Genomic DNA, 20,037 nt, shown 5'->3' on the forward strand with positions numbered 1-20,037 from the left:
CGAGTATAATATAGAGCATTCTAGCACAAGACCCTTAAGGCTGCCACATACGCTCGGAAATCCGTTTCAGAATTTCGAACGCAGTAAATCTATACAAATCTATGGACCTACCACATTAGCACGGCAAACTAACGCGTGATAAACTTTGTTTATAACTTTTATCTTGGCACTAGGAATGAGGATCTGCCGAGTCCTACCAAAATTTAGGCGTCCTACCTCCTCCCAGGGGGTATGGGCAGGGGCCAACGTTTAAAAAATGCAATTCTTACAAACTAGGCGAGTGAGGTGTCATTTTCTATGTATTTTTTTGCGCTGAATCGAATGAGACCATACTTATAGGATTAATATTTTGCGACATGTAAGGGTTTTTGTTGAAAACATAGAAAACAAAATATTTTTCTTTTAACTCAACCAATTTTGAGTTTAAGCAACAATATAGGTTTCTCAGGATCACTGAGAGCATCAGTATTGCATCACATCTACATCTTGAGAAACTATTGTTGAGACAGAGTAGTGAGAGTAGAGAGAGATGTGAGTGGCGTTCAAAGGAGGAGGCCTTCTTTCAACAGTTGACGTCTTCCGGCTGATGATGATGATGATGATGGTCATAATTCATTCTCTAGATTTTAAGACCTTCAAAGCCTTAAATGAAACACAAGCAAGATGTCACGACATTGCCATAAACAAACAGGCTTATTTATTTCGCAGTGACTTTTATTTAATTTCCTTTGTCCCTGAAAATAATAACGAAAGCTCGTCATCATTAGGAGCCATCGATCATTAACTTAATGACGGCTACAGATGTTTCTAACCTAATGACGACACTTCAGGGACATTCTGACTATGACACTTCAAGGTTCAAACACTTCATTAATTTTCTTTGCGTATTTTAATTCTTGATTATCGTTTAAACAGTAATAAGTAATTTGGAGACATCAACTTCATTTGATTTGCAACTTTATTTGTTCAATGTGCCCTTAAAGTTAACAGAAATCTAAAATAACACGGTGTATAATGTGGTTTTGTTGTTTAGAAATAATTGTACCTGCTTGTTGCTTCTCTTGTATGTGTAAGCTGAGCTTTATAAAGCTATTTGAAACTTGTGGCACCCTCTCTGTTATTTAATTGGAAACCACATAATAAAGACAGGCTTTTAGTGAACTAGCTGTTGTCCAAGTGTAGCAAGAAATATATAGATGGCGTTGTAAGCAAATACATTTAAGAAGGGAGGAAGCTAGCTTCCTGTGCTTTCGGAATAGTTCTACATGTTATCGCTAGATGTCCACACGGACTACGACTTTACTGTTGGTCGCTAGCAAGCTCGGTAGTGGAGTCGTCAAGTTCTTACACAAACCACTCTCTCTGAATCTCGGAATTCAGAGATTTGTTCTTGAAATATTAAAGCGATTTATTTTAGAAAACAAAACGGAATCACCGCAGAAACAGCGCCTGTTTTGTTTGCTTAATTATTTTTTAATTTAAAGTAAAAAAAGCATTTTGACTAACGATCAGAAAACTCCGTTACTGAGATAAATAATACCTAAAACAGGTGCTCGATATATTTCGAGCTATCATGAATTTTATTATTACTTAATTCTTTATTTTGCTCGTCTGTTATTGTAATTCAAACAGCTGAGTAGTGATATTTTTTGCCTGTGTCTGTTCTCTAAACATTACAATCTGTCTGGCCATGTTTAATTTAAGTTTGAATGGGTAACTTCAGTTTTAGGAAAACATGTTCTATCTATTCTAGACATATTTTAGACTTTATCAATCCTTAAAAAGTGCCTGTTAAAGTATTATAGATACTCTTTAAAGCAAAAGAGCTCCTTTGACACTGTATTTTTTTTTCTAAAACGGTATAGGGGTTATTTATAAACAAAATAAAATTATCGAAAACTATTTATTTTTTCACGACTTTACTATGAACTAGGACTACGGCATAGTACAATGTCTCCCAAAAACGCCTAAATCTAAATTTTTCTTGATTTTCCTAATAAATAATTCAATTTACATTGTTTCCACTTAATCTAGAAACAGTTGTTAAGCAAACAGTCGACAGAGTAACCTTAAGAACCAATTTCGTTTGTACAAATATCGTAATCTCTTCATTTTTTACAACAAGTTGATTGATAAGCTGTTGGACGAAAAAATGCTAAAGGACTACAATTTCTTCTTTATTAATAAAACTATTGAGATTGTTTCATAAACAAAAATATGTATTTTTATATATTTCGTATATTGAAGTAATGTTTAGATATGTACAGAATATTATGTAGGTAATAAAGCAAAAACATAATATTAGGCTGTATGTAGGTACTTATATTAATCAAAATTAGACCTTAAACTACATTTATAGAATCGATTATTGCACAAAACTAATATATAAAGGGTTTTCAAACTTAAAATCTTTTTAAATGTTCTCAAAAATGGACATATATATTATAAATATGTTGTGTAAAAGATGTGTTTTTATGAGTTTTTACTGGGAAATGGTCTTAAAATTTAGATAATAAGTTCAAAATTTATGTTCATTCCACATTTATGTTAAGCAACTGTTGACTATCAAATATCAAATAATTTGTACACTGTATTCAGTCGTGTTATCTTCTAAAAAAATTCTACCTGAAACAGTTCTAATTTAAAATAACTCATATGAAATCATTTTACAACATTTTACATTTACTTCAGACGGGGTAGGTACTGTTAAAATTTGTATAAATAACATATACTACCCAAAAGCAAAATAGTGGCCACGTGAGTTTCTATTGTTAAAACAAAATACTAGTAGATATAATTATTTATAACATCCCTTGTCTAAAAGTGGTTTTATTAATACAACATAACACAATACAAATAATTTTCATTCAATTCAATGTATTCCGATAAAAAAGCACATATATTTTGATTTAATTACCGTTGAAATCCAAGTGGCCCTTATTTTCTTTTGACTAGTATTAAAGGTTATAAACATTTATTTATTTAACATGTTTTGTACCTCAAAGCAAACCTGATTTTTTATGTACTGTTAATTGTACTTTTTTCTATCGATTTCAAAATAATCAAAACAAACTTTACGTTGAATTTCGAGTGCTAATTGTACTTTGATTTATGGTCATCATCTCGGCCTATATACGTCCTACTGCTGGGCGCATGGCTCTTTTTATAAGAGAGTTTGAGCTGTACTTCTCACACGTGTACAGTGCGGATGGCGTACTTCACACAGTAGTTCAATCTACTTCACAGGTGTGTGAAAGTTTATTTTACCATAAAGCTTGCGATAAATTCAAAATGGAAAAATTGGTTTAGATATCTGATAATGACATTGTGTGCAACATTGTTGAAAACAATAGTGGAATCTCGTCACTTCATTTTGCAAAACACTTGACCAATAACATTCTAAATTGTCATTAACATTGAGCGTCACTCTATCAAAAAATAACCTATCAAGTACAAACCCAAACTCACATTTCAACGTCTCTACTGTCAAACTTAATTTCTTTCACTTCTTCGGGATTAAAACTTTTGACAGTGACCTTCCCGATCTCCGAAATATCAGTACTTGAGAGTTTATTAGTAATCTTAGTAATTGATATCCTACTTTCTATATCATTAACATCACAAATACTTTCTAATATAACGCCTTTCTCAACTTTTCTCGGTTTTGGCACTACATTTTGTGTTACAGGTTTAGTACTAATATTATTACCCCTTAGTTTGTCACTTAATATTTTATTGCAGTTCTTCTTAGACATGTCTAAAGCTAGGGGATCTTCTACTGCTTTCGGTTCTTCCTTTTTCTCTTCTGGTTTGTTTTGCTGCTTGAACTCTGCTACTTCTGCGTTTGTTATGTTATCTTTTTTCTTCCATTTAGTTCTTCTGTTCTGGAACCATATCTTTACCTGAAAAAGAAAGAAAGAATTTTGTTACTAAATTATTCCATCTGGGTTAATCATTAATCAACTTTATTCAAAAGCTACTCGTTTGAATTAAAAACGTTTAATTTTTATTCCGTCCGATTTATTAGTTCCGTCCTCCACCGGACGGATATATTTATTTATAAAGGGAATCTCGGAAATGGCTCTAATAATTTTGATTTCTGGGGGGGATCGATTTAGCTCTCGTTTAGTGTTTTTAGTTATAATGGTTTTTGTGTCAGAGACTTTTGGTCAATATGGTAGGTTTAGTACGTGATCAAAAATATTATGGAATTTTAGTTTCTTTCCCGAACTTGGCTCTAGAAATGTCGGCACTAACTACATAAGCTATAACGTTTAGCCAGCGTGATATGATACTCGTCCGGGACAACAAATAGTTAATTACCGATCGATCCCGGGCCACGGGACTAAGGCAATTAAACCTTTATTTTGTAGTTTGTCTGTTCTGTACCTCAAAAGGTTACCCTACTAATAGTTAGTAAAAGTTGTTTTTATAAACTACTAGCTTTTGCCCGCGACTTCGCGTGGGGTACGGTTATCGCGCGCTGTTCCCTCGGGAACTGTGCATTTTTTGGGCTAAAAGCCCATAAACTATCTCTTTGCCAAAAATCAAGTCGATCCGTCGCTCCGTTTCGACGTGAAAGACAAACAAACTTACAAACACACTTTCGCATTTATAATATTAGGATGGATTATATTAGAACAAACGGTTCTGGAAATTAATATGAAGAACCCACGCAACCACTCAAAAGTTACTAATTTTAACCCCCGCCGCAAAAAGAGGGGTGTTTTAAGTTTGACACTAATGTCAGTCTGTCTGTCTGTGGCATCGTATATCTCTCAAACGGACACGCCGATTACGATGCGGTTTTTTAGCGCGAAAGCGAGTTTCCTTGAGGTAGTTTTCAGCTTTGTTTGATAAAAAATAGATTCAGCCGTTTTTGGGATATTAAACTTTGAAATAACAATGCCGTGGGGTTTTTAACTTTTTAAACTTGGTTAGGTTATAATTTGCGTAATATTTGCCGCCAATTTCCCGAACTTGGCTCTCCAGACGTCCGCACTGCCAAGCCGTGTTTAGCGAGCGGTGATATGATACGCGGTACACAGTACAACAAACAGTTAATTACGGGCTGATCGATCCTCGCCCCTGGGAGTAGGGCTGGGGCAACCCATGTCGATAGTCGGCGATTTGTTTAATAGTTTATGTTATATCTTAACCACTTTGTGCGTGATACTCGCTAGAACCCTGTTGCAGTCAGTAGTATGTTTTTTTGTCAAAAAAATTACATCATTACATAAGAACCATCGCTCGAAAACCTGCTTTCAAATAAAAAAAACGCTTTCAAATCGGTCCACCCGTTTAAGAGCTACGGTGCCACAGACAGACACACAGCGGCCAAACTTATAACACCCCTCTTTTTGCGTCGGGTGTTAAAAACACCAATGCACTGTAAAATGTCAATTATACAAAAAAACTGTCTATGGCATCGTAGCTCTTAAACGGATGATCCAATTTCAATGCGGTTTCTTTTAGTTGAAAGCAAGTTTCCTTGCGATGGTTCTTAAGTATATCACATTAAAACCAGTTCAGTCATTTTCGAGATAATGAACTTTGAATTGTCAATTTTTTTAGTTGGTCAGGTTATCATCACAAAATCATTCGTCAAAAAATTACGCAGAGAAAAAAGATGGCAATCTGAGTTTAGCGCAAGCATAGTCGCAGGTGAAAGCTAGTTTACTAAATAAACCGGTTATTAATCTCGACTCAGTCCCAACACTGGGCCATCTCTAATCATAGCTACATCCGTCAAGTGGTCACTTCCGTAATTGGCCCGCAAATGAATTCGCGTGACATTCGGCTGCTATGCGGCACCTATATGTCTGTTGCCGCCATGTTAGCTTGTCGGATTATAGCGGTTCCTGTACGGGACCACGGTATAATTACATAGTATACTAATACAAGCTGAAATTTAAATAGCAAAGCGAATGCTCGTTGAAATGGTAATGGGCAAGCCATATAAGCACCATTATCAGACCAATAGAATCAAGTGTAAATCTGTATAAAAAAATATACCTCGTTGAGATTCTTGCCGGATTCTTCTCAACAGAGGTTTTTCCGAACCGGTGGTAGATTTTTTTTGACATTCATAAGTGCTTGTTATAGCCTAAATTGAATAAAGATATTTTGACTTTGACTTTGACTTTTGTATTTTGCCAGAATAATGCACAGGAAGGTCATTACATTGTGATTGTTTACAATATATTCAGCCTGTATGCAGGCTTGCAAATATTTTATTTAGAAGGAAGAAAGAAAGAAAGAATAAATTTGTTTAGTGAAATTCGGCAAAAAAATACAGCTAAAAAACAGACAACTTAATATTTATATAAGTATTAAACAGGAAGAAAGAAAGAGAAAAGAAAAATTGTTGCGAAAGAAATACAAAAGGCCATACTCAGCGTTTTCAGTAGACCGTTTACTTTTTTCATTTTACAGGCAATTAATAATTTAATAAAGATATAAATTACCTATGTCAATTACAAAATTAAGATACATTGAAAATCATAACAATAAATGAGTTCCACTTGCCATCAGAGATTTTAGAGCGGCCAAGGCTGTCAAAAGTATCGGAACATGCACTCTACCATTAAGGTATTAGAGCTCATGTTTCGATATTTTTGATCACCTTGGCAGCTCCGAAATGACTGATGGAGACTGTACGCGAGGACTTACAAGAATGTAAATTCGCCTACATCTAAAGCTACCGCGGTAGGCCAACGAAGAAGCGAGCAACAGCTAGTAAATATTATCCTACTTCCCACTTATCTATCTATTATTATATAAATAAAAATGAATCGTCAAATGTGTTGCTAAGCGCAAAACTCGGGAACGACTGGTCCGATTTCGCTAATTCTTTTTTTGTTGTGTTCATTACTGTGAGGAGAAGGTTTTTATGGAAGAAAATACAGAAAAAAACAACGGGGGCGAAGCCGCGGGCAACAGCTAGTTTATAATAAATGCGAAAGTTTGTAAGTCTGTTTATTTATTTGCTACTTCATCACGGCTAAACCACTGAACTGAGTTACATGAAATTCGGTATACAGATAGATTGAGTCCCGGGGAAGGACATAGGATAGTTTTGATCCCGGGAAATTTCATAGTTCAAACGGGATAGTGAAAACCGAATTCTACGCGGACGGAGTCGCGGGTAACAGGCTAGTATATTATATGTAAATGCGAAAGTTTGTGAGTGAGTGAGTGAGTGAGTATGTTTGTTACTCCTTCACGCTGAAACGGCTGGACGGATTTGGATTAAATTTAGTATGTAGATAGCTAGGCATCTGGATTAAAACATAGGCTGCTTTTTATCTCAATATTCTCATGGGATAGGGAAAAAAAATCGAAATAACAACCGCTGGGCTTAGTGTCATGAAATTTGACATGATTGTTTTTAATGTAACGTCAATGAAAACCACGATTTAACTATCAGGAATTCCCACGGGAATTTGTGAAAATCCCGGAATTTCAATTCAGCTGCTGGATCTAACGATTTACGTGTGCAAAGTCGCGGATAAACACTAGAATTAGATAAAGGTCAATTCGCGATCCCGCACCGGAACTCCCCACAATGCAATCCACTTGCAAACACGTACATAATTATTATTGATTGCGCATTAGTACAGAGAGAGAGAGAGAGAGGGACACAGCGCAACAGGACACATGTGTGTGAGGGAGACAGCTGACACAAAGGTATGTTACATGTCAAAGACTAATTGCTCCGGTTAATGTCGGTTTAATAACAGTTGAGTGATGCGTGGTAATTAGTTTGGATGTTACATTTGTAGCCTTTGGCCTTTTAGGTGGCCATTGTGTGATGGCCTAAATCCTGGCTGTGAAGTCAGAAGTCCCAGGTTCGAGTCACGGTATGATTGGGCAGGCATTCATTATGTTTTTTTTAATTGCAATAGGAAACATATAGTTTATATAACATGTTTTTCAGAACTCAGAGTTAATAATAGTACATAATAATTTCCACATATAATTTATACATTTTTTGCTCAAAAAAGTTATTCTGACGCAAGTATAGTCGACCAAAAAATTGGTTTACCACCTTAACGTCTAATGTCATTTGTAGCGCTTAAAAACGTCAAAGCCTATTAACCGACTACAAAAAAGGAGGAGTTTATCAATTCGATTGTATTTTTTTTATGTTTGTTACCTCGGAACTCCGTCATTTATGAACGGTTTTGAAATTATATTTTTTGGGTTCGTCTAGGAATGCTTTCAATTAGGTCCCATAAGCACCAAATCAGGATCTGATGATTGGATCCTAAGGAAATCGAGGGAACTCTTCAAATGTTGTAGGGGCACTTATGGTAATTTCGATATATTTAGTTGGTATTCATCATTTGGTGAAGCGGAACTGATGATGAAGACCACAGATGACCATCAGAGTTACTCAATAACAAGTATTTCACGGGTTGAATTTCAATTAAGTTTAACACAGTTGCTAAGCAATTTATGCTTCTCGTAATGCATATGGTGAAATGGAACGGGTGGTGAAGCACCAGGACTCCTCAATAATGAACGCATCTGCATCGTAAAAAACAATCTTTTGTAAAAGGCGACGAGCAGTTGAACTTTTGTATCTTTAAGTATTTACACTAAAAAGCGTGAAAAAACATTTGTACATAACAAAAAATTTAACCGACGAAAAAAAACCATGAAAATAATTATCTACCATTCTGCAGTAGGTGCCTCAGGACTAGCCAGCAATCGATGCTTTTTGTGAAAACTACCAACCAATACTCGTTTATGAAACAGCCCGTGTACCTGTATACATAGTTACAGGCCTATGTTTTACGTTATGTACACAGTGCAAATAAACGCGCTCTCATCAATACGATTAAATTGATAATGCGGTTGCACTGTGCAATTAAATTTACTTTGTTTGTAGAACGCTATACTGCAGGTGCATCTACACATCCTATTAATATACAGTCAAGGAATATGAATCACGTACCATCAGCCAAATAAGTGGTCTATCAATTTTGAAACAAGTTCCTATCAAATGAATATGTCGCTAAAGTCGAACTTTCAAGTTGACAGACACGTCTATTGGCATTATTGTTTTATGACATGCAAACGATTATCAACTTTAGGGTGGTAGACCGCATATTTGGCTGATGGTACCAGGGTAGCTTTGTGCTACTAATGTCATGTTGACATCCCATACATCTGCCAAAGAAATCATAGCGAAATTGGTTATGAAAAGATTCCACCCTGGTGATTTTGTTTCCTCGACTGTACATGCGAGAGTTTGTATGTGAGTGTGTGAGTATGTCTGTTACTCCTTCAGCGCTAAAACGGCTGGCTGGATTTGGATAAAATTTGGTACGTAGATAGCTGGATGCTTAGAATAACACATAAGCTACTTTTATCCCGATATTCTTTCGGGATCGGGATATAATTGTCGACCGGATGGCTAAGTGGTTAGAGAACCTGACCACGAAGCTTGAGATCCCGGGTTCGATTCCCAGCCGGGGCAGATATTTGTATGAATAATACGAATATTTGTTCTCGGTATGTATTTAAGTATGTATTTATCTATATAAGTATGTTTATCCCTTGCCTAGTATCTATAGTACAAGCTTTGCTTAGTTTGGGACTAGGTCAATTGGTGTCAAATGTCACATGATATTTATTTATTTATTTAAAATCTTAAAATGTCATCCGCTGCGTATGAAGTGATTAATTAAATCAATCCGGTTACCTAACTCACGTCTTAATTTCAATTCGCCTTAATTGCTGTTTAATTTCAATTAACATGAGTGAGTCTTGCGGTAGATATGTTCGAAACTTGGCGTTGTTGTGTATAATTTTTTAATGTTTTAGCCGTTTTTGACATTACTGAACTTTGAAATAATAATATTGTTGCAAACGCAACTGTTTCTATTTTATCATGTTTTAAATTTATACATAAAATCACTTACGCTGTAAAGTAAAATCAAAACGTACTACAAAGGGCATGACGTTAAAATTTTGACCAATCACAGCTTCGCATGTACTAGAATATAAAGCTATGTAACCGTCAAAAGACACACTTTTTTTCGGCACTTTCCTATGTAGTACACCAGCTACCTCCGAAATTATACGTACAGTCGAATCTTTATCGAAGTTTTATTCAAGCATCGCTATAAAACCCTCTACTTCAGCAGCCAGGGTTTCGGCAGCTACAAATATCAAGTTTTTTTAACGTCTCTAGGTTGTCATATTATGACTACGGAATGCTAAAAACTTATAAACGATGATGATGATGATGATCACTTCTGATTTTGATCTTACGAGTGAACTTGATTTCCCCACACGCACGGATATTAGATGCTTGCTAATATCAAAACGAACGTTTGTAATAAGTACAGTCAGTAATCAATAGGAGCGCCCGTCAGATCACAGCGGAGGGATAGAGAGATGTGCCATTAGTTTTATTCAGTTTTATCCGATATCGATAATGTAGGCATACGATGATATAACTTGGCAATTGAGTGTATAAAAATTACAATAATTATGTTTAAGTAATATTGTTATTTGCTTATGCATTAATTTAATGTTTTTAACGCCACTAAAATAAACATCTATCATTACAAATTATCTATCCATGTGGACTTATACTATGTTATAGTAATTAGTGTGTAGTAAGTATTACTAAGTATATCTGTATATAGTTGTCCAAGTGTCACCCAAGGAGCTGGCTGAAAGTCATTGTGCTGAGCCAGTGTCCGATTCGCAACTGCCATAATAATATATGACACACTCTATCCTTCGTATTGTCTATTTGTAATAATACAGGGTGGAAAGTTGAGACGGGGCAGCAATACGGAGTTAAGACACTAACTTTAGTTAAAATGTTCAGTTTTTAGTTGTCTCCACACTGTTTTAAATTTTCTATTCGTATTCGTAAAAAAACAACATGCGAAAGTTTCACTTTGCAAATGAGTACCCTACGAACTGTACGGAAAAAGTTTTCTTTGATTTGTGGGTGTTCTAGTACTCTAACCTTAGTTGGTCTCAAAGAGTGTTTAATCCTTGATATAGAAATGGAACCAATTGCCAATTTAATAAAAGTCAAATCTGTCGATTTTCTCGCTGATCGACATTCAAAATATATATATAAGATGCAGCTAAATTCATATTAAATAACTCGCGTCTTTAATAGAGTTTAGCTCGACATGTCTCGGGCTAATTCGTAGCTCTTTTTCCTAGGAGTAACGCGACTCGGCGGCTGCTCGAGCAGAGCGGTGGCGCGCAGTGCGTGTGTTGCGGCAGCCGCCGAGTCGCGTTGCTCCTAGGAAGAAGGGCTACGGATTATCTCGAAACATGTCGAGCTAGTTTTATGTTCAAAATGCAGCTACATTACAAATATTTTTTTGCTTCTTAGTGTAGTAATAGCGTTATCAAACTCAAACTCACAACATTTATTGACATAAAAACTCACTACATCACAACAAAGACACAGTAAAAACATAAATAGAAGACGAGAGAAAAATTAGAGACGTTGTGCTGCAGTTTGGAGCCAAAAGGACTCAGCTCAGCATTTTGACGTAAGACGCCGGAGGGAGCATGTGCCGTAGCCCTGTAACCAGAGCTGCAGCGCTGGTTTTCAGCTGAACCCAGGTGAGTGTGCATCTAGTAACCGAACACGTAATTATTGCGGGAAAAGAAAAACAATATTTTATATATATATAAGCCATCCAATAAAGAGTTTTTTATTAATAATTGGCCCTCTGGTCAAAATTTAATTAGCAAGAAAAAGCAATATTCACAAGACTCTAGCTTTCAAATACAAACAAATATTACTTACAAATCGCTTTTTTAACATGTTTTATGTAATAACGTAATGTATGTATGTATGTATCATCATCATCATCATCATCCCAGCCTATATACGTCCCAATGCTGGGCACAGGCCTCCTCTAAGAACAAGAGGCCTTGGGCCATAGTTCCCACGTGGGCCCAGTGCGGATTCGGAACTTCACACGCACCATTGAATTGCTTCGCAGGTTTGTGCAGGTTTCCGCACGATGTTTTTCTTCACCGCAAAGCTCGTGGTAAATTTCAAATGTAATTCCGCACATGAATTTCGAAAAACTCAGAGGTGCGAGCCGGGGTTTGAACCCACGACCCTCTGTTTAAGAGGCGATAGGTCAAACCACTAGGCCACCACGGCTCTCATGTATGTATGTAAACTCTTTATTGTACAAAAAAATAAACAAAACACAATTGACAAAGTTGAGATACTTCTACAAAGGCGGACTTATCCCTTTTCAAACCTGTAACTATGTAATAATAATTGCAATTGCGTAACTATGTCTAAAATTGGCGTCAAACTTATAACGCCCTTCTCTTTGCGTCGGGGGTAAGTACAAATGAAGGGTCCACGGAAAGAACATGCCGTCACTTTTTTTTTAATTGAGATTTTAGTCTCAAAATGAAGAGCTCGCAAAGTACTATGACATGATTTACCATTGAATTAAATAATCTGAAAATAATATAAAATATTTTTTTTTTACTTTTAAATAAATGGTAACCATAGTAATTGTTCGTTATGTCTAAATTTAAAACCGTTATAACTCAAAAGTTGCTTAGGTGACTTAGACACGTTCTTTCCGTGGACCCTTCAAATCATTTATCTACATCGATATCATTATTATCGGCAACCACCACATCCCTACTCTAGTAATCTCAGCCGGTGGGTACTGCCCGATGACTAAGCTTGTTAATCTACAATTACTCATCCCCTCCCCAATCCCCCCTTATTCTTGGGACTCCCACGATATAGACAAAAGAAAAGTTCTTGGGGTGCTAAATATAGGATTGTAGGGCTCAGCAAAGTTGTCGGACTTGCAACAACTACGAAAAGAGCTGCCTCTAACCATTATCTATCTATGTTTATCTTTTATCATTAACCAGGTCCGCCCGGATTGCTACCACCATCTTGCTCCCTAATCCTGCCGTGAAGCAGCAGTGCTTGCACTGTTGTGTTTCGGCGTGGAGAGTAAGACAGCCGGTGAAATTACTGGCACTTAAGGTATCCCATCTTAGGCCTTTAGGTTGGCAACGCATCTGCAATACCCCTGGTGTTGCAGGTGTTTATGGGCAGTGGTGATCTCTTACCTTCAGGAGACCCACTTGCTCGTTTGCCATCCAGTCGAATAAAAATAAAAAATAATAACCAGCAGTAAAATGCCCTTGTGAATTTCCAAAAAAAGTGGTTTACTTTAATGTTGAATAAAGAAGGTCCGTGCTAAGTTTCATGTCTCTAATACTAGGGGTTGAGATTTCGGGAGTTTATCCCGATTCGAAGGGGATATCGGGGTACAAAGTAGCCTGTGTGTTATTCCAGAGAAGCTGTTATCTGCATACCAAATTTCATTCAAATTCGTTTACCTGTTTTAGATGACTTTATTATTTAAATAGATGGCGAAAATAAAAAAAACCTATTAGTTAGTAAAAAAATAGGAGTATAATTTTATGTGTGGGTAAGTATACATTATATCAAAAGGGCAAAAGTTAGTGATCATTTAAATCATTATTCATTAAGTAGCGTGCATGATGGTTTGATGTGATGACCCAGATCATGATTTAATGGCGCGAAATTGCTCGATCACATCGCATCACTCAGCCAACCATGGCACGTCACTAATAGGTCTTATTCTTAGCTACGTTGAGTGAAATATAATACTTACTTTATATTACGCCTTAGATATCTTGACAGTTGAGTCATCTTGATAATAGATTAGAATTTTGCATTTGTATAATCGGTGTTTTTTTTATTTGTTAGAATGACCTAACCTAATAAAAAAATAAAACTTGCTAAGAACCTCCGGAAGTATACTATCTTTCACGTAAAAAAACCACATCCAAATCGGTTCATTCGTTTGGGAGCTACGATGCCACAAATAAACAGACACTAACCCCTCCTTTTGCGTCGGGAGCTACATATACCTAGAGATATTCCCAGAAACTATTTTTTGTTTTAGCTAATTTGTAAGGAGAAATGTTAATAATACAGGTAAATAGATAGAATTAGGTACAAAGGCGACACTGCGTGTACAGCTTAGCTATAATTATAGACGTACCTACGCACATCCTGTTAATTAAGTGGCGAACCGCAGATGTGTGACTGATCAAAGGGTAGTGTGTCTTAGTCACTGAACACAGGTTACACAGGAGTGACGGAAACTTTTACACTCCATCTTAAAACCTTCAAGTTACAACTGTGTAATTATTTGATAGATGGATACATTTCAATGTTTCAGCATCTTTATAGTGTAGGTTTTTTTTTAATTTCGAAAAGTCCCTTCATAGTGGATCTCTAGGACCCTCAAGAAACATGCCTGGCCAATTTAAAGTTCTAGCTCGAGTCGTTTCTCGGAGGGACAATGATGAATCGATCAGGACCTGATATTTTATACAGAATAGACTATAGATCTACCTACCTAGAGATTCACCAACCGAAACTTACTACGTTTATCTAATAACTTCAACCTAACAATGTCTTTAATGTCATAATTAGTACAATAGATTAATCAAGTGGAATTAATTAGCTTATTGTTATGCGAAACATAAACCTAACCTAACCTAATTCCCATTATACGTGTTTCATGATATCATGGTATCATGACGTCTTGTTTAACAACTTTGTCATTTGACATTTGGATGAATGGAAAGCTATACAGTGTGTTACCGGCAGCCGGACTTTTTTAAGGTAGGTTAAAGTAACGCATTTCTGTAACCTAACCATAACATTAATTTAATTAATAAACTAAAATTTAGACTTTGTTAACTTTCTAACAAAATTATAATTGTCAGCAGCAATTTACAGCAAAGTTAATTGACAATAAGTGTAAATGGCAGCCGACAGATACTTTGATTATTACTTGTCAATTTACTTTTCTACCTACACTGTTTAAATGGGTTATAAATATTAATATGGGTATATGGGTTATAGCATCACTTCGTCTAAAAAACAACTGGTCTAAGCAGTAATGGTCTAAGTAGCAAGTGGTCTAAAAATTCCTCGAATGTCAGTCGGTCTCCGTTCATCGATAATTCTTTGACCCAAAGTCGACGGATTTCCGCTTCGCGGAGCTCCTATTCCGTGAGGTTGAGGCGCTTCGCGCCTTGACGCAACTGTGACCTATCCTAAGTTTTTTTTTTTCAAATTTCCGACACGTTGCTTTTTAGACCACTTGCTTCTCAGACCAGTTGCTTCTTAAACCACTTGCTACTTATACTCGAGTCCAGAATAAGGCGAACCAACTTGACAGTTCATTACACACAAATGTTGCCACAGTTTCACCAGTGCTGTAATATCGATATTAAAAAAAACTTAATACGAAATAATAATAAAATAAATCTTTTATTTGAAAGATTTGGAAAAAAACCTGTTGAACATGGGTAAGCACGCCGTTCGCCATTTTGTTTTGTTGACGTTTCATATAATGTCTCTATTTAAGAGCGTTTATACCTGCTGAGCTGGCAGCGTTGCATTTTTGTTAGTTTTTCTCGATTATTCCATAAAAATTGAATGAAAATTAAAAATGTGGACTTATAGAACTCTTCTTAATATATAAGTTAATGTGTCTACTCCAATAATTATTCGTGATAGACATTTATATTCTTTAAAAAAGAACAAATGTTTAATAACGGTTTTTAAAGAAAATTAAAGTCTATCACGAATAATTATTGGAGTACCTAGACACTAACTTATATACCTACTAAGAAGAGTTCTATCAGACCACATTTTTAATTTTCATTCAATTTTTATGGAATAATCGAGACAAACTAACAAAAATGCAACGTTGCCTGACAAACGAAGAATGAAGTGACAAACATTTTCATTCCGCGTCTACACAAGGTTATATCCACAATAATTGTATCGACATATCCATATGACTATTTTTTTTGCCTGGTAACATTTTCAGCTGTCAATCTAGTTCGCCTAATTCTAGACTAAAGTATAGACCAGCTGCTTTTTAGACGAAGTGATATAATGCCGTTTAACACTCAAATCGAAGTACCCTCCATTTTGTGCTGCATTCGAATAAATATCCCCGTTGGCGTTACAGCAACTTGGAAAGTGAAGACGTAGCCAATATTATTCCACACGGAATGTAGCTTTGATATTGGCGCATTGCAGCGTTCTTATCTGTCTAGTTTTCCTGAAAATCTAACAATTTGTTGTAAAATAAAGCTACTAAAAAGAAAACAGTGTAAGGGAAATGTCCTAGAGTTTGACATGATCTTAATAGGTGCCTGCTGGTTATAGCTAACGGGACAGTGACCAGCACTCGGACGTCTCTCTTATTCCATATTATATGAAATTAATGTTTTCATGTAGTGCAGCGTAGGACGTCCACCAACGAGATGGAAGGATGACCTGGTTAAAGCCGCGGGTTCACGGTGGATGCAGGCCGCTTCCAACCGAAGCAACTGGAGGTCTATGGGGGAGGCCTATGTCCAACAGTGGACGTCCTACGGCTGAGATGATGAATGTTTTCATGTGTTAGTGTATTCAATCAGTGATGTAATTTTCAATATACTAAATTGACAGGACATTAATAAAAGTACAGCCAGAGGTTTAGCTTAAAAAAATAACAAATTTGAAAGGCCCCCGTACCAAGAAAATTTTTGCCCTCGTACCATGAGACAGCGATAATGTTTATGGGCGGTGGTGATCTCTTACCATCAGGAGACCCACTTGCTCGTTTGTCATCCAGTCCAATAAAAAAAATGATCGATGTTATAAAAATACAAGTTTTTTCAGAATCGAGAGTAGAATCTATTGCAGTATACTTTAAAGCAAGTTGTATTTTTTTTTTTAAATGCTATACCCGGGTGGTGTCGGGTTAGAATTACACCTCTCCATTTCTTGCGTAGATGTCGTAAGAGGCGACTGAGGATATAGGTTAAGGTATACCGTAGGCCGTACTACCGTAAGAAGCCGTGGTGGCCTAGTGGTTTGACCTATCGCCTCTCAAGCAGAGGGTCATGGGTTCGAACCTCGGCTCGCACCTCTGAGTATTTCGAAATTCATGTGCGGAATTACATTTGAAATTTACCTCGAGCTTTGCGGTGAAGGAAAACATCGTGAGGAAACCTGCACAAACCTGCGAAGCGATTCAATGGTGCGTGCGAAGTTCCCAATCCGCATTGGGCCCGCGTGGGAACTATGGCCCAAGCCCTCTTGATCTGAGAGGAGGCCTGTGCCCAGCAGTGGGACGCATATAGGCTGGGATGATGATACCGTAGGCGACAGGCTAGCAACCTGTCACTATCCGTTTTTGTCAAACTTAAAACCTAAAATTGCTAAAAGTGGCTCCGAAGCAGTAACATTTCGTGTGCTCTGCCTACCCCATTTGGGAATACAGTCGCGATGTTTGTGTGTGTACAAGTGCTATATAGGCCAATTATTTAAATGTCTTGAAGAGGTTGAATATTTACAAATAATTAGATTTTATTTTTTATTTTTATTAACTTTCAAAACTTTGCTAACAATGTTGCTCTTTTCTAATTATCTATCTAATTTTCTGACAGTTTAGATGTTCTTCTAAAAACAACAAAGCGCAACTGACAAGTTTCGTGCGAATTTCAAAAGTCGAGTTAGAATTACGGACTCAGTAAAACGTACACGAATATTTTTGACAAAGCAAAAGTATAAAATTATGCGTCAAACTAACTTAAATAAAATAGGGGTTCCTAGTTGACTATACGTAACCCTAAAAAGACTATTGAGGTGTCTGAGATACCATATTTATGATTATGAGTGCGTTACCTACTAGAAATTTCTCGCTCGCTCGCTCTGTCTACAGTTAAAACAGCGAGGGTTTTAGTCATGCTAAATAATTGTACAGAAGTCCTGGCAAGCTGTGAGTTGGCAACATCAAAGTCCGAGAGGCAGGTAACACTCGACGCGTCGATATGAACTCGACGACTAGACAACTTGATGGAGCGAAGATTTAGAAAACTGCGCTGGATGTGGCTGTCATGTGAATTATTCCGATTTTTTATTTTTTTTATCAAAAGAACCAGTACTATTTAGGTATTTTATTTTTAATAGCCTGTTGCCCGCGACGCCGTCTGCGTAGAATTCGTTTATCGCTATCCCGTGGGAACTATGCAATTTTCCGGGATAAAAACTATCCCATGTCCTTTCCTGGGACTCAAACTATCTGTATACCGAATTTCATCTAAATCGTTGAAGCGGTTTCGACGTGATGAGGTAACAAACAAACAGACTTATAAATTTATAGATTTAGTGGGATTTTACGCTCCCGTGGGTTCGTTCAAGTATTACGTAAGCAGAATTTTAATAGTTTTTGACTTCCCCTTCCCGTTGTCAGCAAAATTAATTAATTAATTAATTACTAGCACTTGAGGTATCCCATCTCAGCCCTCTAGGTTGGCAACGCATCTGCAAAACCCCTGGTGTTGTAGATGTTTATGGGCGGTGATGATCTCTTACCATCTGGAGACCCACTTGCTCGTTTGCCATCCAGTCGAATAAAAAAAATAAAAAATTAAAAATAAGCAAAATACAAGCAATTTTAAGAACCATAAAGTATTTTTACGTACATTTTACATTTCATAATTCATTCTTTCCTATCTGTGTATTTATGTAGCAATAATTTTTTTACTAATGTTTCTAACGTTTATCACCAGCCAGGCCCTCCCTCCAAAGAAACAAATTTTGTGACTTTCATGAAAGAAAAATAGTTTACTTAGTCACTTTTAACCGTTCATCTACTCAAATCTACTGCGCTCACGCTATTCCCGATACCACGCTTACCAACACCTCTTCCATTATTTCTTTATCTTGCACCACGCTGCAATATCTGCAGCCTGCAGTTTTGGCCGCTCCGTCAAGTGGCTTGGCAGCGGCCCAGGCTGCGCGTCCATTACCGGCTCTTAGTAAGATAAAGATTTGTTATTGTTTATTTATAGCGCAATGTAGGTGTAAATGGCGTGAGCGACATTTTATAGTGAGTAGAAGTTGACTAATCAAAAATAACACTATGTCACGGCTACAACGTCGTCTACATATCTGTTCTTCTTCGGTCGCTTCGCTACACCAGGGATCCACAGACCGCGGCCCGCTGTAGATGTAGTGCAGCACGCCAAAGACGTAATAAGAATAGTGAAAACCTAGCGAATTACAACGTTGAATTATTTAGCTACTGTAACAACAAATCAAAAAAACAAAATAAAATACATAATTGTAATTATTTGTAAAGTTTTATTTTATTTTGTTTTGAAAAAAATACATTTTCCAAGTTTCTCGCGGCGCATTCTTCTTGGCAATGGTGGTCTTACCGGAAGCGCTGGTAATTTAAAAAAGTGATAATAAATGTAAAAGAGCCCTGTGTGCTTTGTACTTGCAGAATAAACGTTAGGATTTTTTTATTATTTAAAAAAAAACTTGTAATTATATATTTTATGTAATTCTCGTAGTAGGTACCTATGAGAATTCTAAATTAACATTGCTTATTATTATTATTTATTTACTTTATCGTGAAACCAGATTAATTGACAATGTAGATAGTTACAGGGTTGTTTTACTAAAACTATTGTATGTCCTGACAAGGTGTCATGTTTTAACTTGAAATAAAATTATCACACCTTAATGTACACACACACATACACACACACACATCACGCCTGTATTCCCAAATGGGGTAGGTATAGAGCACACAAAACGTTACCGCTTCGGAGCCACTTTTAGCTATTTAATGTTTTAAGTTTGCTAAAAACGGTACAATAGTGACAGATCGATAGCCTGTCACCTACGGTATTCCTTAACCTATATATATATCCTTAGTCGTCTCTTACGACATCCACGAAAGAAATGGAGAGGTGTAATTCTAACACGACACCACACGACACTTAATGTAATCATTAAATAAGAATGAATACCATCAGTGACCATCAGTGGTGTAGTGGTATAGCACGCGGTACGGATTACCGAGGACCTGGGTTCGATTCTCAGTGATGGTCTTATTTTTCTGTTTTTTCTGTGCATCTATATTTCAGTTTGTA

At 36.5% G+C, this 20,037-nt stretch overlaps 1 protein-coding gene across 1 annotated transcript in view; it reads right to left on the reverse strand.

Annotated features, from left to right (window-relative positions):
- Positions 1–1,906: 1,906 nt before the first annotated feature.
- The window catches only part of LOC141438909 (uncharacterized), a gene marked incomplete in the record, with an annotated part of 123,085 nt that continues 104,954 nt past the window's right edge, over positions 1,907–20,037 (reverse strand). Inside the window, 1 exon segment of the mRNA XM_074102964.1 lies at positions 1,907–3,902. Within this exon segment, the coding sequence (XP_073959065.1) occupies positions 3,465–3,902 (438 nt within the window).

Source organism: Choristoneura fumiferana, chromosome 20 (assembly GCF_025370935.1).
Source record: "Choristoneura fumiferana chromosome 20, NRCan_CFum_1, whole genome shotgun sequence".
In the NCBI taxonomy this organism is placed as follows: domain Eukaryota; kingdom Metazoa; phylum Arthropoda; class Insecta; order Lepidoptera; family Tortricidae; genus Choristoneura; species Choristoneura fumiferana.